This window comes from Ursus americanus, chromosome 30, assembly GCF_024610735.1.
Source record: "Ursus americanus isolate L20-20 chromosome 30, mUrsAme1.1.p, whole genome shotgun sequence".
Classification (NCBI taxonomy): domain Eukaryota; kingdom Metazoa; phylum Chordata; class Mammalia; order Carnivora; family Ursidae; genus Ursus; species Ursus americanus.
In genome coordinates, this window is record NC_142156.1 from 27,108,891 (window position 1) to 27,134,720 (window position 25,830).

The 25,830-nt window shown below is 39.5% G+C and overlaps 1 protein-coding gene across 2 annotated transcripts in view; it reads right to left on the reverse strand.

Annotated features, from left to right (window-relative positions):
* SPIRE1 (spire type actin nucleation factor 1) overlaps positions 1-25,830 on the reverse strand; it is a 207,254-nt gene that overhangs the window by 171,018 nt on the left and 10,406 nt on the right. For both annotated transcript variants that reach the window (XM_045815142.2, XM_045815141.2), the window contains exon 2: positions 11,637-11,671. In XM_045815142.2, the coding sequence (XP_045671098.2) occupies positions 11,637-11,671 (35 nt within the window). The remainder of the gene's footprint in view (positions 1-11,636; positions 11,672-25,830) is intronic.

Here is a 25,830-nt window from a genome sequence, read left to right on the forward strand (position 1 = left end):
TGTGGCGGGATACAAAAATCAATGCTCAGAAATCAGTTGCATTTCTATACATGAACAATGAGACTGAAGAAAGAGAAATTAGGGAATCCATTCCATTTACAATAGTACCAAAAATCATACGTTATCTCGGAATTAACCAGAGACGTAAAGGATCTATATTCTAGAAACTACAGATCACTCCTGAAAGACATTGAAGAAGACACAAAAAGATGGAAAAATATTTCATGCTCATGGATAGGAAGAATAAACACAGTTAAAATGTCTATGCTACCCAGAGCAATCTACACTTTCAATGCTATCCCGATCAAAATACCAATGACATTTTTCAAAGGGCTGGAACAAACAGCCCTTAAATTTGTGTGGAACCAGAAAAGGCCCCGAATCGCCAAGGAATTGTTGAAAAGGAAAAACAAAGCTGGGGCATCACTTTGCCGGATTTCAAGCTGTACTACAAAGCTGTGATCACAAAGACAGCATGGTACTGGCACAAAAACAGACACATAGACCAATGGAACAGAACAGAGAGCCCACAAATGGACCCTCGGCTCTTTGGGCAACTAATCTTTGACAAAGCAGGAAAAAACATCCAGTGGAAAAAAGACAGTCTCTTCAATAAATGGTGCTGGGAAAATTGGACAGCTATATGCAAAAGAATGAAACTTGACCACTCTCTCACACCATACACAAAGATATACTCCAAATGGATGAAAGACCTCGATGTGAGACAGGAATCCATCAAAATCCTAGAGGAGAACATAGGCTACAACCTCTTCGACGTCAGCCACAGCAACTTTTTTCATGACACATCTCCAAAGGCAAAAGAAACAAAAGAAAAAATGAACTTGTGGGACTTCATCAAGATAAAAAGCTTCTGCACAGCCAAGGAAACAGTCAAAAAAACTAAGAGGCAGCCCACGGAATGGGAGAAGATATTTGCAAATGACACTACAGATAAAAGACTGGTATCTAATATCTACAAAGAACTTCTCAAACTCAATACACGAGAAGCAAATCAAAAAATGGGGAGAAGATATGAACAGACACTTTTCCAATGAAGACATACAAGTGGCTAACAGACACACAAAGAAATGTTCAAAATCATTAGCCATCAGGGAAATTCAAATCAAAACCACACTGAGATACCACCTTACGCCAGTTAGAATGGCAAAAATTGACAAGGCAAGAAACAACAAATGTTGGAGAGGATGTGGAGAAAGGGGATCCCTCTTACACTGTTGGTGGGAATGCAAGTTGGTACAGCCACTTTGGAAAACAGTGTGGACGTCCCTCAAAAAGTTAAAAATAGAGCTACCCTATGACCCAGAAATTGTACTACTGGGTATTTACCCCAAAGATACAGACGTAGTAAAGAGAAGCACCATATGCACCCCAATGTTCATAGCAGCATTGTCCACAATAGCTAAATCGTGGAAGGAGCCGAGATGCCCTTCAACAGATGACTGGATTAAGAAGATGTGGTCCATATATACAATGGAATATTACTCAGCCATCGGAAAGAATGATTACCCAACATTTGCAGCAACATGGATGGGACTTGAGGAGATTATGCTAAGCGAAATAAGTCAAGCAGAGCAAGACAATTATCATATGGTTTCACTCACTTATGGAACATAAGAAATAGCAGGAAGATCGGTAGGAGAAGGAAGGGAAGAATGAAGAGGGAGGAAACAGAAGGGGGAATGAACCACGAGAAACTATGGACTCTGGGAAACAAACTGAGGGCTTCAGAGAGGAGGGGGGTGGGGGATTGGGATAGGCCGGTGATGGGTATTAAGGAGGGCACGTATTGCATGGTGCACTGGGTGTTATACGCAAATAATGAATCATGGAACACTACATCAAAAACTAAGGATATACTGTATGGTGACTAACATAATATAATAAAAAATTATTATTAAAAAAAAACACCAGGTTTTGGTGAGGATGTGGAGAAATGAAAACCTCCAAATACTGCTAGTGGGAATGTCAAACAATGGAGTTACTTTGGTAAACAGTTTGGTAGTTCCTCAAAAGTTAAAACATGGAGTTATCAGTTGACCCAACAATTCTATTCCTAGGTATATATCCAAGAGACATAAAAACTTATGTCCACACAAAACCTTGTACAGGAACATTTAAAGGAGCATTACTCATAACGGCCAAAAGGTGCAAGAGACTCAAATGTCCATCAACTAATCAATGGTACACCATAATGGCATATCCTTACAGCTGAATATTCAGCAGTAAAAAGGAATGAAGTATTGATACATGCTATTACATGGATGAACCGTGAAAACACTGTGCTAAGTTAAAGTTAGTCAGGTACAAAAGACCAAATATTATATAATTCACTTACATGGAATACCCAGAATAGGTTGATCTATAGAGATAGAAAGAAAATTAGTTGTTTTTTGGGGTGGTGGTAGGAGTACTGGGGAATGCTGGATGATAGCTAAAGGTACTGGATTTCTTTCAGAAGTGACAAAAATGTTTTAGAGTTAAGAGTGATGATGGTCACATAATTCTGTGAATATACCAAAAACCAATGAATTGCACACTTTAAATGGCTGACTTGTTTTCTGTGAATTATACCTTGACAAAGCTGTCACAAAAAATTAAGAAAGCACCATCATCAAAAGAAACTAGGGAATTATCACAATACCAGTGAACTACCTAATTTTACTGATAAGGAGTTTCTTTAAACTCTATCTGCCAAATACAGTAAGAATCTCTACTAGATTGAGGGATTATGTCAAGAGACACTGTAGTGAACAGTGGAAGCTCTCTTAATCAGCCTCTCTCTATCTCACACTCCCCAGTCCCTCTAGATCATACTGACAATCTCCATGACTACTAACAGCCATGAGTAGGCAAGCTACTCTACCCCTACCAGGTGAGCCATATGCTTATTTTAAACATGCTTATGCTTAAATTTTGTCTGTAAGGTTTGTTCCCAAACCCATGCATTCAAAAGCACTTATGTGCTTACAATAACAATTTAATGAAATAATGTAATAAACTGATGAAATATGTATATATAAATACTATCCCAAAGAAGAATATAAGCAAACAGCAAATGAAGAATGCACATCAAAAGAAGAATGATCTTAGGAAATTGAAGAAAATTTCATGGATGCTTGGGTGGCTCAGTTGGTTAAGTGTCTGCCTTTTGCTCAGGTTATGATCCCAGGGTCCTGGGATTGAGCCCCCCATCAGGCTCCCAGCTCAGCAGGCAGACGGCTTCTCCCTCAACCCCTCCTCCCTGCTGTTCTCTCTCTCTCTCACACATTCTCGCTCTCTCGCAAATAAATAAAATCTTAAAAAAAAGGAAATAGAAGAAAATTTCAGACAGAAATGTTTCTTCTCTTGAAGAGAAAATGGACCTATGTCTAATCCTTAATATGACCTACAAGACGTAGCACCACCTTGCTCTCCCTACACGTCCTACAACTCTCCCACACATTCTCTTTGCTTCAGACATCCTGGTGTTCTGTCAGTTTCAAAAAGTTTGAACTCCTAAGAGTTCTCACTGTGATTTCCTTCTGCCTGGAAAGTTCCATCCATGTATCTAAACCCTTTCCCTCAGTCTGGCTAATTCCTTGAAGCCAAGTACCTTTTATGCAAAGATACATGTACCTCTGAGACTAGCACCCAATGGATGCTCAATGAGTGAGACAATTTTGTTATGTAAATATGGGAAGAAACGTCTAAAAGAATAAACAGCCATTACCACTAGACGGTAGGATATAAAGTGTTTGTTACTTTCTTCCTGGTATCTTTCTGTGATGTACTAATTTTGACAACAAATATATATCATTTCTTCAAAGGTGAAAGGTACTTTGAAAAAGGTAATTAAAAAATCTAGCCCCTTCCCACCTTGATCCTTCAACACTGTAGTGTCTATGCTGAAAAATACTGATTTATTTTACTAAATAGTTAAACTTTTCATTAAGGCATATTGATACAACTCCCTGATAAGGCGAATCATTAAGAAAACTTTCTATTCTGGGGCGCCTGGGTGGCACAGCGGTTAAGCGTCTGCCTTCGGCTCAGGGCGTGATCCCGGCGTTCTGGGATCGAGCCCCACATCAGGCTCCTCCGCTATGAGCCTGCTTCTTCCTCTCCCACTCCCCGTGCTTGTGTTCCCTCTCTCGCTGGCTGTCTCTATCTCTGTCGAATAAATAAATAAAATCTTTAAAAAAAAAAAAAAGAAAAAAGAAAACTTTCTATTCTAGTCTAAGTACATAGAGGTGCTTCAGATACCTGCAGGGTAAACTTTCTGCTCCTTCAAGAATACTATGTTTACTCCCAGATAATTTGGGCTATTCGGAAATCCTTTAGCAGACATACATATATAACTGTTACTGGTCTTCAAATAAAGTAAAAGCTATACAAATGAACAATGGTCAAACCACGTGCCCTGTACTTAAGACATCTACAACTACAACACAGAAAGACATTTTGATAATAAATGTTATGAGAAAGAAGAAAAGAGGTCAGAGCGGAGAAAAGGGCAGGGAGAAAGAGAGAAGCAAGGAGGGAGGGAGAAATGAATTTTAAATGTAACAAGTAACTAACATAACGTGCCAGTCTCTATCGGATGACACATGTAATCTAAGTGAAATTATCTATTTATCACACCATTAATAACTCACTACCAACCTCTACTAATACTCACACTCAGAAGCAGCAACTCAAAGGCAGACACAATTTACTCTGAGGACACATAAACCAATTTCCAAATCATTTAAGTTAATGTCAACCAAAAAGCCATGTAAATTCAGGCATGTTTGGGTTTCTAATCCTAAAGCACAGGAAGCAGAATATGAGCGTCCTTCCCATTTCTTTTGGTCTGTTGACCAAGGAGAAAAAGCTGTTACCAGCAGTTAATGGAGACTATGCTTCTAATCCTTTCATAGAACATATACTATTATTTTAACCTCTTGTCATGCAATTCCTTTTATAAAACCTTAAAGTAAGGTTTAAAATCAGAGAAAGCCTTCTGCTGAAAGAGCAGTAATTGTCTTTTTGTTTCTGCTTTAAGATTTAATTAGTTTGGTATCAAATACTAATTTCACAATCATTTAAACAGGCTCATTATGCAGCTAAAATTATGCACAAATGCAAATATTTTCATTAAAATATTACAGCTGACCCTTTAATAACACGGGTTTGAACTGCATGGGCCCACTTATACTGTTTTTTTCAGTGAAATACAGTACAATACTATATGTGTATTTTCTCTTATGATTTTCTTAATAACATTTTCTGTAACTTACTTTAGTATAACAATATAGTATATAATACACATGACATAAAAGCTTATGTTATTGGTAAGGCTCTTGGTCAACAGCAGTTAACCGTAGTTAACTTTTTGGGGAGTCAAAAGTTACACATGGATTTTCAACTAACCCCATGTTGTTCAAGAGTCAACTGTATACACTTCTTCAAGTTACATTTTTTTTTTTAAGATTTTATTTATTCATTTGACAGAGATAGAGACAGCCAGCGGGAGAGGGAACACAAGCAGGGGGAGTGGGAGAGGAAGAAGCAGGCTCATAGCAGAGGAGCCTGATGTGGGGCTCGATCCCAGAACGCCGGGATCACGCCCTGAGCCGAAGGCAGTCGCTTAGCCGCTGTGCCACCGAGGCGCCCCTCTTTAAGTTACATTTTTGAGTTCCTTTTGAAATCAACTAATGGATACCAAATGTCAATTAAAAGAGGTATTACTCATCCAACTGGCACCGAGTCTGCATGAGCCAGAGGTAAAATCAAAGGTCAGTGGGCTGATTTAGCTAAACACAAAACGGGAATTTTTAAACATTATAGTGTGTTAACGCAGCGAACTCCCACATACTACTTTTGGAAGTTTATTTTAGACTGCTCAGGAAACAAAAAAAATTTCATATAATCCTGTTTGTGTCAAAAACTGTATATAATCAGAATGGAGTAAGTCCAAGACACTAACTCTGATGTATTTCTTGGCTCGTTCTCAAGGTCTTTGGGTTCCCCCACAAAGCAGACTAATTCTAGGTCTGGTTCCCCAGGAGCTTCAAATATATAGAACAACTCTTGAGTCATTCTGAGTAAGTTAAAATCAAACTACTTCACAAATTGCTACAGTACAGAACTCTATGTTCATCTGACCAACGGGGATGGGGGCAGGGTTGAAGGTTCAGGGGCTGCAATCATTCCTTTGCGCAGTTCACACTGAGCAGGAACACAGTCCCTGGCGACACAATACCGGGAACTGTAGTCACAGGTAAGAGATATATACGGAATAAGGAGACACTCAGCCATTTCACCGCCCCAAACGGGGCACTAAACTAATTTTTAGCATTATGCAGATGCCTTACACTGCAGATAAACAAAGGCTGAATAAAGACAAACAAATGAAAGGTGAAGGGAAGTGGTTCTGCAACATGCTGGCTATACGGCCCTGAGCAAGTTACATAACCTCTCTATACTTCAGCTCTGTTTCTAGAATTTGTTTCTAAGTTTGCTATGAGGATTAAATTAATGTCTATAAAGTATTCAGCATATACTTAGCTCTGAAGTATTTTTTAAAGATGCACGTGGGAATGAAACAGTATTTATATACAGTATATATGAACTCTATTCCTAAGATGTGAGCATGAATCTTTCAAAGTTTCTGTCAGTAAAGGTTACATTTTTCTGCTATGCTACGATTTTTATAAACTAGCTTTATCAAGGTTAAAGTATTGACAATAGTTAATTTAACTTTATGTAATGCTTTACCCAGTCCATTTAAAACAGAGCTCATCTACCAAGGGAAAAGGATTGTTCTAGTTATTTATTTAACCTTTCCTGCTAAAGGGCAAGGGCCTCAGTGCTTCATAATTAGTGGTGGTTAATAGAAAACAGGAACGTGATGAAATTTGGAAAGCTAAAAATTTACAACAATGAAAATGTCTCAATTAAAATACTTAAAAATTCAAATCCTTTATGTTATAACATTTTTAAGAGCTTGGCAATTTTCTTCGAATATAAAAGTATAACCCACTAAATTATTTAGATAATGGCAGTAGGAAAAACTTGTAAAATGAGGGTAAAAGCTCCCCCAAGTTGTGGACCAGAACTGCCTGCTTGACAGGCAAGTACCCACAGGTACAGGTCAGTCTTAATTTAAGAGTTTATAAATGACCAGGCTGAGCTGTGAGCACTTCTGGAGAGGGAGAAGCAGGGGTAATGCACTGTTTAAATTACATGCCCTTCTCAAAATGAAAGGACAAAATACAGATCAGTGGTAGACAGGGGCCTGAAGGAGGGAAGGAAGGTGAGGGAGCGACCACCAAGGGGCACTGGAGGAGTCTAGGGAGTGACAGAACTTGATTGTGGAGATGGTTAACACAACTGAATATCTGTTAAAACTGGAAGAACTGTAACTGAAAAAGGTAAATTTTACTGTACGTCAATTATACCTTCAAAAAATGTAAAAGAGATGTAGAAAAAAATTAAATTGCCTATTAAACAATTTTGCAATGTCTTTCAAAACAAATTATATGAAAGATTTTGCTTAATGAATTCAAATGCTAGAATATACTTTTAATTGAATAAGTTAAAAAATTTTTCCAAACAGGGGCACCTGGGTAGCTCAGTCAGTTGAGCCTGGGACTCTCGGTTTTGGCTCAGGTCATGATCTTGGGGGTCGTGAGACTGAGTCCCACATGGGACTCTGCTCACCATGGGGTCTGCTTGGGGAGTCTCGCCCTCTGCCCCTCCCCCCTATTCGCACATGCATGCGAGCATGGGCTCTTTCTTTCTCTCAAATAAATAAATCTTTAAAAAAGTTTTTTTCCAGTGAGAAATAAGGTATAATACTTGATCTTTTAGAAACATTAAGCTGTCCTGAGATAAAAGACCACATAAAAGTTGACTGAATGCCTATGTATGGCCTCCTTGTTTTCTCTAAACTCATAATTTTGTTTACTTTTTCTGAATATAGGAAAAGTAGTAAAAAGAGAATTAAAGTAAAACTAGAAAATAATTCATAATATGATTTCTACAAAAACTATTAAAATACACAGTTAAACACTTAAAGTTACACGTCTCAGTGAGGGAGGGTCCTGAAGGCCCGAAAGGTAAGGGATTTTGCTTTCCCTAGCAGTCACCCTGAGGCTCCTTGAAAAGATAACTTTCTCTATCCCAGAAACTAGACACCTCCCAGCTTAGAATAATAAGCTATATTAACTAAGCTAGGCTTTATGCTAAACTCTCTGCAACCACTTGGGATGCGTGGGTGGCTCAGTCGGTTAAGCGTCTGCCTTCAGCTCAGGTCATGATCCCAGGATCCTGGGATCAAGCCCCGCATTGGGCTCCCCGCTCAGTGGGGAGCCTACTTCTCCCTCTGTCTGCCACTCCCCCTGCTTGTGCTCTTTCTCTCTCTAACAAATAAAATCTTAAAACAAACAAACAAACTCTCTGCAATTCCAACAACTTACCTTTCAGATGAGGAATCTTGAGGCCGAGAAGGGTGGAGCCAGAATCCCGGCCTAAGCACAAACACCCACCACACCAGCTCCCAGGGAGGAGGCCTGCACCACAATATGGAGCAAGCAACATGCTACTCCATCTTCTCCAGGGCCCTTCACAGTTCCACTCATCTACACCTTGTGGGCAGCTCCTCTCTTGGTCTGCATTTAATGCCAGAGCTTGATGAGCACCTCCTTTCTCAACAGAAGAACAATGGAAGGGCAAAAAAAGGGGCTCTAGCAATCACCTTTCTGATCCAGGATCACCTCACTCTCCGAAATGACCCTGTTGTCTTACTGACAGAAAAGACCGGCTTAAATCCTTATTATCAAAGATTCCCTCAACTTCCCACTGTCTTCCTCAGGACTGTGGTTTTACTGCACTAAGCCCTCAATTCTGTTTCTCAGGCATAAATACCCATGCTAACCACACCCCAGCCCAACAGCTCTCAGACTTGTGGTTTTAGGACCCTTTTACACTAAAAATTACTAAGGAGTCCAAGGAATTTTTATGCATGTGAACCATAATCTATCGACATCTCCTGTATTAGAAATTAAACTGAGAAATTTTTAAATCAAATCACTTTAATTAAATCATTTAAAATATTAAATATGTTAATAGAAGTAACATTTTTATGGGAAAGAAACCTCTATTTTTAAAAACAAAAGCAAAAAAAACCAAGAAGAGTGATACTGTTTTACATTTTTGTAAAACTCCTGAAGGTCATGCTTAATAAAAGCCGGCTAGATCTTATATCTGCTTCTGAGGTCTGCTATGACATTTATAGTTACACAGTCATGTAGCCAAGGAAAACACCACTGTACCCTCAAGAGAATGAAAGTAGAAAGGCAGATAATGTCTTAGTATTACTTCAAAAATAGCCTGACCTTGAAAGGGTGTCAGGAACCCCCCCCGAGCCCTCCTACCACACTTGGAAAACCACTGCTCTAGTCAAGCCAGAGGTAGTCCTACGTCTGATTTCAGCAAACCCACACTCTCTAACTTGGACTCCAACCTCACTCTCTCGCTTCCTTACCACTGCCATCCGCACCCCTCCGAAGGTACCTCTTCCCTAAAACACAAAACTTTCTACTTAAGCTGTCTCCTCTTTCTCTCAAGTTACTAAACTTCTTGAAAAAGTAGTTCCCATAACGTCTACTGCCCCTCCTTTTTATTATTTTAATTAACAAAGTAATACACAGAGAAGTTCTCATTTAAAACAAAAATCCAAACAATACAGATAAATCACCATCCACAATTTCAGTCTCTAACCACTGGCTACCCCTAGAAAATACTCCGAGCTGTTAGCTAATCGGATTGAACTTTTTATTTCCTTGTGATTTTCCCTCATCAAATAGTTACTTTAAAAAATCCTGAAAGGAGGGGCGCCTGGATGGCTCAGCCAGTTAAGTGTCTGCCTTCAGCCCAGGTCATGATTCCAGAGTCCTGGGATAGAGCCCTGCATCGGGCTCCCTGCTTGCCCCTCCCCCTCTGCTGCTCCCCCTGCTTGTGCTCTCTCTCTCCTGTCAAATAAATAAATAAAATCTTAAAAAAAAAAAAATCCTGAAAGGAGGTTCTGTTCAGATTCCAATTCTTTTGGTTACCCAAGGTATAGGTCAAAGAATAAGGGCTACTAACTAGGAGATTACGGAGATAAAATGAGTGACTTTCCTATACCAAGTGAGTACTAAACGAAATGCTACAACCATGCTGATTTTATGGTGATACAACGTAAGACAGAATAAGAGACTTAGTCATTCTAATATATATAGAGAAAAGTGTCCTCAGGGTTTGTATAACATTTTCACATGTATTTATTTGCTCTTTAAAATTTCATAACCCATGAGGTCAACAGGAATTATGATTAAGGTTTTACAGATAAGAAAGCCAAAGGTCTAGGAGAGCAGGAGAAAAAATTACCACTCAAAATTACATAGCCAGAAAAACGCACACCAGAAACCACAGACAGAAGTTATATTTTCTGACTCAAATCAAATCCCACTCCTTTATATTACATTGAACAGGACATCAAAAATTCTCACAACATAGAAATATTAAGTTCTACTTTTAAAAAAATTAAGTTCTTGCCTATTTTTAGAGCTAATTTGGAAAAAAAATTATCTCTACTTCCAAAGTTGAAAATACAAAAATGAATTGCATAATTTCTGAATGCAAAAAGGAACAAATTATTTTTGCTTCTTTATTATACAATACAATCCCTTAGGAAGCTTGCATTTTATTTAAAATAACAGTTGAAATTTACTAAAATCTACATCAACATGTAGACATATTATCATAATAGAAAAATAACTTCTTAAATTCTTTATTTAGGCATTGCCATTAACAAAGACCCAAGACTCCTAATGTAAAGATGATGCAACAGTTGCTGAAAAGAACACCAGACACACATACTTCATGGATGCTCCCCTCATATTTCAGTGCTACTCTTGAAACTCCTGCAAGGAAACTCCCACAGGAATCATGTGGAAATTCCTTAAAGTTCACAACCAGGATTTTGAACTAAATTATTAAAGAGTACTAAACCTGCTTATACAAATAACAAACTATTTGATTCATTATTAATCTTACTGAAATATTGTTTCCAAGACCCTATTTTTTTTCCTACACCAAGGCAGCTCTACAGGAGCTCAACATATTTAAATGATTTATTTATTATGACACATTAGACTGGATTATGAAAAAAAACGAACTTAAACTATTTCTTATTAAGGGCTCTGAATCTTAGTATCTCAATTTCATACATAACAACATGGGAAAGTTTTAAAGCCATGATTAAGCCAATCTTTTTAACACACACTAGCATTTTAAAAATATGGGCAAGAGGGGCGCATGGCTGGTTCAGTCAGTGGGGCATGCAACTCTTGATCTCAGGGTTGTGAGTTTGAGCCCCACCGTGGGTGTGGAAATGACTTAAAGATAAAATCTTTAAAAAATATATTTATATGGGCAAGATAACCGATTTTTCTTCATATTTTACTCTTTTTAAATGTAAAAGATATATACCTGCTTTCAACATATCCTTGTCAGAAGACCAAAAACCCATGAGATATAGTTCAATACTTAAGTTAATCTAAAGAGCTGCAAAGCTACTTTACTAATAAATATTTGAGTATTTCTCTTACCTCTGTTTCTGTACAATGTGAATATCCCAATTTACCTGTAATAAAAATACAAAAAGTTACTTCCAAAGGATTTTAGCTTTTTTTATCACTGATAAAAATATTTGAGCTACTCTGGCATGGCTTCATTATACCTATGAAAATCTATGCAAATAGAAGGTGCTAGAATGACCAATATTCTAGATGGTCCTGCCTAGAGATTTGTTTAAATAGGCCCATAAGAAAATACTAAGTAGGAAGATGGGAAGAATATACTCAATTGTAATAAGACCTATAACACACACACACATATTTAATATGCATATATACAAGTTAATGAAAGTTAAATAAAAATATTTTTATTGAAGTCTTACTTTCTTTTAAAATATCCTAAAATACTTTAAAGGTATTTAAAAGGTACCTTTCAAAATACTCTAAAAAACCTTCAAAAAATCTTTAAAAGACTCTTGGGCTTTTCTCCAAATATATATTCCAGTTTAAAAGTGCAGTGATCATTTCAATGAAAGCATAAATGTCTCAAACTAATACTTTCTTTAATATATGATGGCTGTTTTTCTTTGATACATGATCAGACAAAACCACATTAATTTAGTAATTTTTCCAATAGAGGATCACCTAAAGAATAACTATAATTGAACAATATTTGGCTGTACCAACATCAGTATTTTCTCTTCATCACTGAAAAATAGCAAGGAACATGTACAATTATATATTTCTGTCAATTTGGATGAATAAAATATAATTTTTAAATAGAAAAAGAGCTATTTTAAAGATCACTTATTAGCAGTTTTAACAAAAAAAAATAGGTTACATATTTATATTGGGTAGTAAACAACTTAATTTGCCCAGTTCACACTTCTTAAATATCACTGTCCTCAGTTCAAACATACATTAACCTCTACCTCCTTCCCTCCAACAACACTCTCCTTCCTCCTAACTGCTGCTTCTCTCCAGCCTCTGACTTCCACACCTAGCCCTAGCCCACAGTGGTTGTTCCAGCAGTCTGTGTTTTCTTTAATGCTTAGTGAGTATTCATACACCTTAGAGTTTATGATGATACCACAAAAAAAAACCAAACCCCCAATGTATTTACGTGCCTCCCAACTCTTAAAATGAAAAAATTGAAATCCACAATTTCTAATGACCTAATGTGAAATACTGGCTGAAACTGAGACCAGAAAACATGGGACCGTGGGTTCTGTGGATTAAAAATTATATATGGGCAATAAATAATTAAGATTACATGAACACAGAGATAAAATGAGTTTAATATATAAAGGTTTTTCATACTATGGTTTGATAAATACATAATTATTATTTATATATTTATGTATTCATAAATGAAACTATGTATTATAGTTTTATATCATATATTTTTATTTATATATATATGCCTGCTCAGAACGGTAGTGCTTTTGGTAGCTTAATTATCCTATGACTCCTATAGAGAGGGTGATCCGCTTAACCTAGGAAAGCACTGTGAACAGGAGCAGTTCAAAGAAGGGCACAGACTACCTGTCAACAAACATTTAGAGTGTCTACTCTGTGGAAGAGAAGGAGGGAAGGAGGAGGCAGGGAGGGAGGGAGGGAGGGGAAAATACAGTGTTAAGACAATAATAACAGAGAGTAACCTCTCTGAGAGTACATGGATGTACATCTTCGGTATAATAATTCTCAAGGTAAAGAGAACTGCAAAGAAAGTGGTAGGTTTGTTGTTGGTAGTAAAGTTGGTAAAAAAATTTTGAAACTGTTTTGTATGGGAATCATGAACTGAGAGAGAAAGACCATACAAACCTAACATGTGGGAAGGAGAGGAAGAGCCCTGTGGTAATGAACTGCAATTAGGGGTATTATCTAATTTCATAAATAAATAAATATAAATATATATTTATATAATATTTATATTTATATATATAAATAATATATAATATTATATATAAATAATATATAAATATTATATAAATAAATATATATATATATATTTCCTAGCTCTTCCTCCAAAAGAGGGAGAAGTAATAGCATCCCATTTTGCAAGAGCACACCTAGCCCATTCCCCCTCAAAGGAACCAGTACTCAGGGGATTGGCTGACTCCATGGATGGGACAGATAGAGGTGAGGCCGTTTCAGACAGTGTGCTGTGTAAGGCCTAACCCTGAACAGACGAGGTTATGAGTGGGTCCTACCAAGATGTGAAATTACAAGATAAGCCAGAACATCTCTCTGACCAGAAAGTAATGAAGTACTCAAAAGAATAACAGAGTGATGTCAAAACGACACAAGTCCTATGAAATAAGGTTTTTTCAATGACCTCTATTATAAAACTGAAAATGTTTTCCTATAAAGAGTACCAAAAATTTTTGTGTGTGTGCACCACCGCTTCTGGTTATTCAATCGGATCTGGTGACTAAATCATGCAACTATGGAAATGTGGTTAAGTATGAAGTGCCTGATCACCTACACTACTCTGCCATCCAAATCCCTGACCAGACTCTAACCCAGGAATCAGAAAATCCCAATTACATGACAGCAGAGCTTAAAGGAACCTTGGAAATGATCTTGCCCAATCCATTCATTTTACAGATGAGTAATCTAAGCCTGACAAGTCAAATGACTTGCATAAAATAACAGAGCTAAGAGTAGACTCCAAGGATCCTGACCCTTGTTACAAGCATTGGTGTGGTTTTGTTATCCTGCGCTCCATTCCCACTTGCCCGGACCGGTGGGATTAGGGAAGGGGACCACAGAGCTGCTACCGCAGCTGCCTACCCATTATAATACTGTTTCTGGAGAAATGGGGAAATGTACTCCCTGATCTAGCAGTTGGAAACTGCCAATATAACTACCAAGAAATTTTCATTTGACAACTTTTGAGTCCTTCAAAGGTTAACCACCTTTCCAGAACCAAACCTAAGGAATCCCTCTAAAACCTAGAATCCTATGACTTCACTTTCTACAAGTCGAGTAAACTAAGCCGATGGTAGGCCTAACCAAGGCTTCAGATTATTAAATGCGGTGAATTAGTTCTTTCAATAAGACTAACGACTTTACTGATTGTTAATTAAGAGGCTAGATTAACTATCTGACAATGTAAAATAAAAGGAAATATTTGGAATGATATTTAAACATTAAATTTCAAAATATTCCCGTATTATTAACATACTTATACACTAGGAAGAAGGATGATTTGCACAGCAAGCCAAAACTTCAGCTCGGTGTTTCCCAAAAAGAATGGGCATTTTAACAATGCTAGAAGAATCAAGGCTGTGTTTTTTAGGCCCTTCTTTTTAACTCATTCTGAAATACCCGATCTGCTCTTGAGATTTACTGGACAAGTTCCCTCATGTCCTAGGAAACATGAAAACCAGTCTTCCTATAAACTGATATAAAATGGCTTTAAGGCATGCCTGGGTCCCTCAGTCCCGCATCAGGCTCCTTGCTCAGCCGGGAGCCTGCTTCTCCCTCTCCATCTGCCTGCCATCCCCTCTGCTTGTGTGCTCTCTCTCTCTCTCTGACAAATAAATAAAATCTTAAAAAATAAAACAATAAAGTGGCTTTTAAAAATAAACTATTCCTAATGTAAAATGTCATAAAGAACACAACTAAGATAACGAAGACATTTTAAATCCTAAACGTTGATAATCAGACACTTTCATTCAAAAGTCTGTTCAATGTTACCAGAGAGAGCATTTCAATGAACACATCTTGGTAGACCCACTCATAACCTCGGCTGTTCAGGGTCAGGTCTCACACAGCACTCTATCTGAAATGGCCTCACCTCAGTGGAATCACAGAATCTGACGAACCACACAACTATGGTGGAACTTAAGGCGCAGTTTCAGGAAAATACAAGGTGCTCATGTGGATGAATACTGCTTTAAAATTAAGGTGGTGGAAACCTCAGCATACGGCCGAATTGTCTGTCACATAGTCACATGTCAATATGACTCAAATTAGCTGAATAAGCAGAAGGCAAACATGCCTGCCAGGAAGACCCGGAACCCCTATAATCTTTACAATAAATAAACAGCTCTCAGAATTATTCTCCAATTTTTTCCCATGTGGACAAACTGCAGGCAATGACTGGGTCCATCTGACCCTGGGAAAGTATGTTATTTTTTCATGAGCTGAGCATTCAAGAGATACACCCTGCCCTGCCAGCTTGCCTCTGCCCCCTCAGTCATTCAATAAATATTTGCTGAACACCTACTAAATACTAAAATACTGGTGATATAGCAGCAAACAAGCTACGCATAGTTCTTGCTCCCTAGGGCTTACATCTTAGTGAACAGAGACCCAAAGAAGCAATCAAATAAAATTTACTATAATTGGTAATGAATGCTATTAAGGACAGAAAAGGGAGCGAGAGAGAAAATAACAGAAACGATCCAATTTAGAACAGTCAGGCATGATTCCTTGAGACGACATTTAAACAGAGACCGTGAGATTGGGTAGCAGCTAACTGCGGGGCTGAGGGAAGAACCTGTTCCAGAACCAGGAGGCTGCCTGTGGTAAGGCTCTGGAAGTGTTGGGTAGGTTGGTAGCATAAAATGCATTTGGAAAGACAGGCAGGGGCAGATCACACAGGCCTTTCAGGACAGTGTAAGGAGTTTAGATTTGATGTTTAGCACAACAGGAAGCTACTGGACGTTAATATTAAGAAAGGACATGAGCTGATTCGAGGTGCGTTTCCAGGTTGGCCCTGCTCTGCGGTCAAGGTGAAAACATGGAGGGCAGACAGCCCCACTGTCCTGGATAGCAACAGGGTGGGGGTGGGGGGCAAACATGGAGGGCAGCCTGCCCAGCGGGTGGCAATGACCAGGAAGAAAAGTAGAGAATTAAGATATAATTCAGAAGCAGAATTGGGGCGCCTGGTGGCTCAGTCGTTAAGCGTCTGCCTTCAGCTCAGGGCGTGATCCCGGCTTTCTGGGATCGAGCCCCGCATCAGGCTCCTTCGCTGGGAGCCTGCTTCTTCCTCTCCCACTCCCCCTGTCTGTGTTCCCTCTCTCACTGGCTGTCTCTCTCTCTGGCAAATAAATAATAAATAAAATTTAAAAAAAAAAAAAAGCAGAATTGACAGGACTTGCTAATGGATTGGACTGGGGGTGGAGCAGGGTGATAAAGAAAGAATGATACCCTGAACAAGTCCCATGTTTTCAGGAACAGTGTTTTCAAAGACTTCATCAAAACCAATCAAAATCAAGCGTAAGTTTAAGAACTCTAATACTCTGGGGGCACCCAGCTGGCTCAGTCAGAAGAGTGTGTGACTCTTGATCTCAGGGTCGTGAGTCTGAGCCCCACGTTGGGGGTAGAGATTACATACATACATACATACATAACTTTTAAAAAAGAGCTCCAGCACTCTACAAGAGACAAGTATATATTAGATCCACTTTTTGGACAGCTTTTATATGAATACTAGGGAAAGAGAGTACAATTTTAAACAGGTCAAAATTTAGCAATAAAATAATCCCTGCAGCCTAATCACACCTGGGTTTCTTAAACATTGTGGCCACTGAGGGCTCAGAATCCATGACCAGATGTTTCAGTGTCAAAAGTTAGGGCACTGAAACTTTGCATTCATTAGCTTACACCCATCTCCCCAACAAAATCATTTTTGCCATGTTACATTTTTACCGAAAAAAAAAAATGTTATACGTTTGACACAAGAAACAGCCGTATAAAGGACACTTCTACTTTGGTTGTTAAAGGATCAAATCAGCATCCTCTATGCCATAGCATTTCACAGTAAAGCTGCTCAAAGATTAACAGGAATTTAGGATTTAGACATGGGAGAAAACTGGTATACTTGCTAACCAAACAAAGACTGTGTGCTCAAGTTCCTCTTCTTGGCCTGCCTGTCAGGAGGAATGAAATAAAATTTAATGTTCCACTGCCACAACAGCCCTGTGCTAAGGTATTTTCTTCTTCACACTGTTGATGTTTAACCAAGAATTTAAATAAGCCTTTCCCTTGGTTGCCCTGAGAAGGCAGTGAAGCAGGAGAGCAAGAGCAAGCCCTTAGACTTGCGCAGTCCTAGTTTCGAATCTCACTTCCAGACTTAACTAATTGTTTGGTGTGACTTTAAAGTAAAATGCTTCCCAGAGTTTCCCACTTTCTCATCTACAAAAAAAGGGAATGATATCTACCTCATGAGGCTTATGTGAAAATCAGATGAAAAACAAAATGTTTTGAAGGGCTCTGCATGATGCCTCCTGCAGGAAGGGGCTCAGCAAATTGTAGCTAAGCTTACCACTATTAACCCTGTGGAAAGACAGAGATAATAGATAAAACAGAGTCCTAAGGAAAACTAGCATAGCAAAATATGTTTACTAGGATTACAACTATGTAAAAGAGGTATCGATTTTGAAATGAAAAAGTAGCTAAATCATATGAAGAATCATAAAATTCCACTCATTTTTACACTTCATTAAGACCTTTAAAAGCCACTACCTTTTACATTATACCTCTCTGCATTGGTTCCTAACACATACCTTCCCCCCACTCCTTATGTGATGGTGTCCAGAATGATGACACTCATCAGTCAAATAGCTGGAGCTCAGCAATGGCTCAGGCTGGGGTGGTGGGAAGTGAAGTTTCATCAGTTATTACTCAAAACTGAAAATAAGAAAGCCTGAAATGGCAATCTCTACAATCAAATCATAAATAAAAAGACTATAAAGTCTGCAGAACTTGTGAATATACTACTTAACATGGCGAAGTGATTTTGCAGCTGTGATTAAGTTAAGGCTCTAGAGATGGGGAGATTATGCTGGATTATCCAGGCGGAACCAACATAACCACAAGGAGCTTTATCAGACACAGAAGAGTCCAGGAAGGAGCTGTGATGATGGAAGCAAACTCTGGAGCCATGTGAATGCAAGAAGGGGGACACAAGGCAAGGAATGTGGAAAGTCTCTAGAAGCTGGAAGAGGAAAGGACCAGATTCTCCCCTGCAGCATCCAGAAGGAACACAGCCCTGAAAATACATTGATTTTAGCCCACAAGACCCATTTTCAGACTTCTAACCACCAGAACTTTAAGGTAATAATTTTGTGTTGTTTTAAGCCACACAGTAGTGGTGATTTGTTACAGGACGTGAATACGCAGACCATGAAAAGGTCAAAGCAATATGACATGCTCTCACCATCCCAAACACAACCCCAGGCTACCCTATGTACGGTCTAATCCCATGCAGAATATCCCAGAGTAAGAACTCACCCACGAGCACAAGGCAACAGAACACAGTGGTTAAGAGCAAGGGATCCAGGCCAGACTCCTGTGGCTTGAATCCCAGGAAGGTTGCTGGCTAAATTTAAGGCCTCTACACGTCAGTCTTCCATTTGTAAGGCGGAGGCTAAGAAGAGCACCTATCTTGCGGTGCCTGGGTAGCTCAGTCAGTTAAGCATCTGCCTTTGGCTCAGGTCATGATACCAGGGTCCTGGGATCTAGCCCTGAGTTGCTGGGCTCCCTGAGCAATGGGGAGCCTGCTTTGCCCTCCCCTTCCGCCCCTCCCCCTCCTTGTGCTCTCTCTCTCGCTCGTGCGCTCTCTCTCTCTCTCTCATATGCTCTCTCTCTCAAATAAATAAATAATCTTTATGAGGTGCCTGGGTGGCTCAGTCAGTGAAGTGTCTGCTTTCGGCTCAGGTCATGATCCCAGGGTCCTGGGACTGAGTCCCGAGTGGGGCTTTCTGTTCAGTGAGGAGTCTGCTTCTCCCTCTGCCTCTGCCTGCTTGTGCTCTCTCTCTTTCTGTCAAATAAATAAATAAAATCTTTAAAAATAAATAAATAAATAAAAATAATGTTCAAAAAAGAAGAGTACCTATCTCATAGAATCGTTGTGAGGATCGAAAGTAATAATACAAGAAAACTGCTTATCTCACTGCTTGTCAGCACTTAATATTAGCTCTATTACCATTTAAGACTTTGAGCCTTCTCTCCAAGGATAAAATAAGCCAAAAGACCCTTGTCTTCCAAACCCAAAAGCTATAAGTCACCAGATCACTTGGCCCCTTAGATACCTACGTATAATTTAACGTAGCCCTCCCGCATGACTTGGCCTGTAGGTGCAAAGCCCACCACCCAATATCTGTAAGTTCTAGGGGTCTCCTGTGTCTGCACGCAGTGTCAACCTGAAGAGAATGCAGCTGACCTTCCATAAATTTGTTAAACTTTCCTGAAGATACGAGACTCACAGGGAGGCATCCCAGTCCTCACCCTTCCCTGTTCTCCCCTCGTCCTCTCACCACCTCCCTCCTCCCTGTCTCAGATAGTTTAGTGGTCACCTTTTACTGCCAGCGCACACCCTTGAGGGTCTTATCTTACTTCCTAAGTGCTCCCTCCAAAACTGACAGCACTCTAAGAATGATTCTGGTTATTCTAATTTTGCATCTCCCTACCCTGAACATCTCTGGTTGAAAACTTCATTTCTATTTTTACAATACACCAAGTGGAACTATTCCAAGCACCTCTGCCAAAACGTATTAAAGACAAAAGGCATCCATCCAAACTACCCCGAACATTTCTAGAAACAACATGCCATTCAAACCAACCCCCACAGTGCTCTTTTAAACTCTAAGAAAACTGGGGCGCCTGGGTGGCGCAGTCGTTAAGCGTCTGCCTTCGGCTCAGGGCGTGATCCTGGTGTTCTGGGATCGAGCCCCGCATCAGACTCCTCTGCTGGGAGCCTGCTTCTTCCTCTCCCGCTCCCCCTGCTTGTGGTCCCTCTCTCGCTGGCTGTCCCTCTGTCAAATAAATACTTAAAATCTTTTAAAAAAATAAAAATAAAAAAATAAACTCTAAGAAAATTAATGAAAAATCTCATTAATACTTATAATTAATACTTACTCTGTATATTTTAATGCTGGTGTAAAACCTTCATTTTTACAGCTGAGGATGCTCAAGCCCTAGAGAGTAAATGATTCCCTGCAGGTCAAAGAACTGTGACAGGTGCCCAGGCTGCTGACCCACCCAGCTGTCCTACATTCTCCCAGGAAGCAATGGATGCCCAAAAGTGAAGCACAGGGTCAGCACTAGTGGGGAAGTTGGGGGATATTAAAAACAAACTTTCTTTTTTAAAAATTTTAATTTATTTGAGAGAGAGTAAGAGAGAGAGAGCATAAGTGGGGGGGGGGGGGCAAAGGGAAAGGGAGCCCAAGGCAGGACGGGGATTGTGACATGAGTTGAAGGCAGATGCTTAACCAACAGAGCCACCTAGGTGCCCCTAAAAACAACTTTCTAAGTACCATTTTGGTTTACTTGTCCACTGCTCATGACTAATAAATGTGGGTAAAGAAAAAAAACATGCTATAAGAGTTTTATGCCCTCTTAATAGGACAAAGAATCCCTGACTAATCAATATGAACAATACATTTAATCACATTTTGTAGGATTTGGGCCACAGTCTTATTATTTTAAAGAAGTGTAGAGGCATAAAGACATCACATTTTTTGGAAGAGCTGGTAAAAAGTGGATTCAATTGGCGGGGGGGGGGGGGGGAGTTCAGAGGGAGAGGGAGAGAATCCCAAGCAGGCTCTAAGCCCAGCAGCACAGAGCCCGATGCAGGGGAATCAATCTCACAACCTTGATATCATGACCTGAGCCAAAATCAAGACTCGGACCCTTAACCAACTGAGTCACCCAGGCGCCCCCAAAACCATGGCTTATTATTGCCAGTCACTTTCCTAAGGACTAGAGTCTAGCCCTTGGACCTCCTATCAGTGGCTAAAACCAACTATCAGACTTCCCCAGCACAGACCACTACTGGCTCTTACCTGTAGCTACTGTCTGCCCTTTCTGGCTCTCTTGGGGCCTGGCTGCTCCACCAAACACCCCTGATTTTCATCCTTCCATGAGGGTAGGTCTCACCACCATCATGGCCACCCCCAATCTAGGAGTAAGTTTGGCCCAGACCCCAAACCCTCCCAACCTATTTCATGGTACCAGAGTAGACAATTTATAACCGATCTTGTTGTGAAATTAAAGTTTTAAAAAATATGTTTTCTTGGGGTGCCCCACTGGCTCCATCACAGAAGCATGTGACTCGATCTTGCGGTTGTGAGCTTGAGCCCCACATGGGGTGCAGAGAATATAAATAAAACTTTAAAAAATATCTTTTCTTAATTATTAGTGTTCTTTTTCCCTTCTTATTCAGCAACCTTAATTAACTAAACTTTATATCATCTCACAGAGCAAATATCATTAAATATCAAGTATTTTCCACTAAAAAATAATTTCAGCATAAAATTTCAATACAAATATTATCTTTGTCTCTTTTATGTAATTTGGCAAAGCTCAAAACTTGTGTAGCAAAAAGGTTTCATCTCTTGTGCCAGTTCAAACTGAATGGTAGTGACAGTCTAGGATACTATCCTCAAAAGAGCTGTGAGGGCAAGTATGGGGTGGGAGGCACCCGTGACCATTTAGCAATGTCTGCCTTGGGAACAGAAGGGAGTGACAATGCAGAAACCACATTCCTGACACTCCTGTGTCAGAGGACAGGATGATGGAAGTTGTGATTCTTTTGTAAACAGTGTGGATTTGGATTAAATTTTTCCCTTAGTGATATTAATTCAAACATTAATTGCTTAAATTTCATGAGACCTCAAAAATACACTGAGATCACAGCACTCTATCACTTTATTCAAGAATAAGGAGAACTTCGAGGGGGAACTTCCCCAATCCAAATCATATGAAGAGGTCTAGCAGCAAGTGCCAATCCCAAACATTTTTGTATTTCCTATCAAATGAAGAATTCTGGTTTTCATGCATTTCATAAGCATAACTGTGTTATTATCCTTAGAATCTCCTCTCCCACTTTGGTATCTGATCATGACTGAGACCATCCTAGCCAACAGAAACCCTGCCAGAGAGGTATCTCAGGTACTTCTACCCCTAAACATAAGAGCCTTTAGTTATAGCACCATAACTGCCACCCATATTCACTTACCCAAACATGTTACAATAACAAGCGTCAGAGCTGAAAATTAAAACCACACCTTCTGCTGCCTACCCTTATATCTTTTTTTTTTTTTTAAGATTTTATTTATTTATGTGACAGAGAGACAGCCAGCGAGAGAGGGAACACAGCAGGGGGAGTGGGAGAGGAAGAAGCAGGCTCATAGCAGAGGAGCCCGATGTGGGACTCGATCCCGGTACGCCGGGATCACGCCCTGAGCCGAAGGCAGACGCTTTAACGACTGCGCTACCCAGACGCTACCCTTATATCTTATATCCATGTTACCATGTGACATTCAACAGCTGATCTGCAACCTTCTTGAAGAGCAAAGGAACTCGGTAGGAATAAATATGACTCCACTGGAAAAATATTTTTTCCAGGACAATTTAATTTCTAACAAGTATAAGTCATCATCTTCCCACCCTACGCTGCCTCTCCTGCCTTCCCAGCAGGCAGGCACCCAGGTGGGAAGTCTGAGAGCCTTCCAGGATTCCTTCCTCTTTCTCATCCTCATACCAAAAACTAAGGGCCATGTCCTGTACTATTTCCTAGATTATTCTCAATCTGACTCTCTCTCCCCATTTCTACTGCCCTTGTTCAGACCTCCATCATCTCCTATCTGAGGAACCATAATACTCCCAACTGGTTAGGCAACTTAAAGGCTACTCAGATCTCATGATAGTATGAAATGCCTACTGGTATCTCTGCCCTTGTTTTTACCCAATTCAATCCACCTTTTACAGAACTCCCAGAGTCATCTTTCCAAAAAGAGTAATCTGCTTACATCATTTTCCTGCTTCAAAGCCCTATATGCTCTCCATTGCCTATACAGGCTATAAATACAAACTCAACAGTCGGCACAAAAATGTCCTTCGTAACCTGGTCCCAATCAACATACCTTTCTAGCCTGTCTCATTCTCCACCACGCCCCCACACATCCTATGCTCCAGGCACCGTGGACGCCCACTGCAAAGAAGACAAACAGGTTCAACTTCACGTGCCAACTCCACAAATAATTGGTAGTGGCTGCCTGAAGCACAGCTGAGATCTCTGAAGCTGCTTATAAATTTAGCAGCAAAAATGCCATGACTGATTAAACAGTGTCTGCTTCTGGTATGGGGAAGTGGGTCACACTCTACAATCCACGTACTACTGTTCTTTGAACAGTTCTTCCACATTCCTGCTTCTGCCTAAGTGTCTTCCTTTTATCCCACTCCTCATCCTTCAAGGCCTCTCCAGAAAATCAGTCTCCTTTGTGAAAGCTGCCTTATATCATACCAGCAGTCAGTCACCCTCACCCTTGGGCTCACACAGTTTTCTGTACATCTCTATTTCTTAAGAATTGCTATAAATATACTGTGAGTGTTAGTTTATGCACCTGTGATCTTCTTGAAGGTATGCGTGCACTTTGTTTTTCTTTGTGCCTTCAAATCCAGTACAGCACACTCAGAAGACACTAGTACTAGTGAAATGAATAAATGAAATGGCATAATGCGAGATTCCTCTAACATGGTATTATCACTAAAATCCAGGAAGAAATGGCCAAGCCCAGAACCAGACAACTTGTGGTGACTGTTAGTGGCATTCTACCACTACTCATCATCTCTATCTATATACATCTTTATCTCTCAAAAGTACAAGGTATTAAAGGAGCATACTAGATAGAAATTTGGCTTCCAGTCCAACTAGGCCATGAAGAAAATGGGAAATGTGAGGGGAAAAAAGACAACAGACCCAAATTTTAAAAAATGCATTAGCACAGTAGCATAAAAAGATCTGAGAGTTAGTTTTCAGAAGCTAAATACGGACCTGCAGATCCCGCTATTATTAGGGATACAGACTTTCCATATACATGACACTAGTCAGATCCTTCTTAAATTTATACCAATGTCCTAGATTGGTTTCAATATTTTAAAGTTTGTGAGGTGCATAAGGGAAATGCAAATCAGAACTACAATGCGGTATCACCTCACACCAGTCAGAATGGCTAAAATCAACAACACAAGAAACAACAGGTGTTGGCGAGGATGCGGAGAAAAAGAAACAATTGTGCACTGTTGGTAGGAATGCAAACTGGCGCAGCCACTGTGGAAAACAGTGTGGAGGTTCCTCAAAAAGTTAAAAATAGAACTACCCGATCACCCAGTAAATCACACTACTGGTATTTACCCCAAAAATGCAAAAAATTAATTCAAAAGGATACACACACCCCTGTGTTTAGAGCAGCATTATCTACAATAGCCAAGATATGGAAGCAGCTCTGTGTCCACTAACTGATGAATGGATAAAGAAAAGTGGTGCATATGTATATAATGGAACATCACTCAGCCATGAAAAAGAACGAAATCTTGCCATTTGGAATGAAATGGATGGAGCTACATAGCATAATGCCACGCAAAATAACTCAGTCAGAGAAAGACAAATATCATACAATTTTACTCATACGTGGAATTTAAAAAACAAAACAAATGAGCAAAGGGGGAAAAAAAGAGGGAGAGACACAAACCAAGAAACAGAATTAATTATAGAGAACAAATGGATGGTTACCAGAGGGGAGGTGGGTGGGGGAATAAGTTAAATAGGTGAGGGGGATTGAGAGTGTCCTTGTTGTGATGAGCGCCAGGTTATGTATCGAACCGCTGAATCACTTTGTACACCTGAAACTAATATAACACTGAATGTTAACCAGAATTAAAGACTTCAAAAAAATTAAAATTAAAAAATAAAGTTTGTGAGGTGCAACCATTTTGGAAAACTTTTGGCAGTACCTACTAACATTGAAAATACCCATACACTATGAGCTCGCAATTCCACTTTTGGGGATATACTTTATACAAATGCTAATTTTGTTCACCAAAAAACATGCTTACTAATGTTCACAACAGTATTATCCATAATTCCCAATAACTGAATACCCAAATGAAAGATCCAAAAAATCAAACATCCACGGATAAATTATGGTATATTCATACAAGGGAATATGATACTAAAATGTGAATGAACAAACAACAACTATATGCAACAAAATGGATCAATCTCACTAAGTTAAGAGAAAAAAGTTAGACATTAGGTAGTAGAATGTCCAAATACCTAAGTTCAAATATAGGCAAAACTTACAGTGTTAGAAGTCATGACAGTGGTGACACTTGGAGTGGCTGGTGACTGCAAGGGTTCGCAGACAGGCCTGCTGGGATGCTAATAACGTTCTGTTCCTTTACCTGTATTCTGGCTACACGAGTGTAT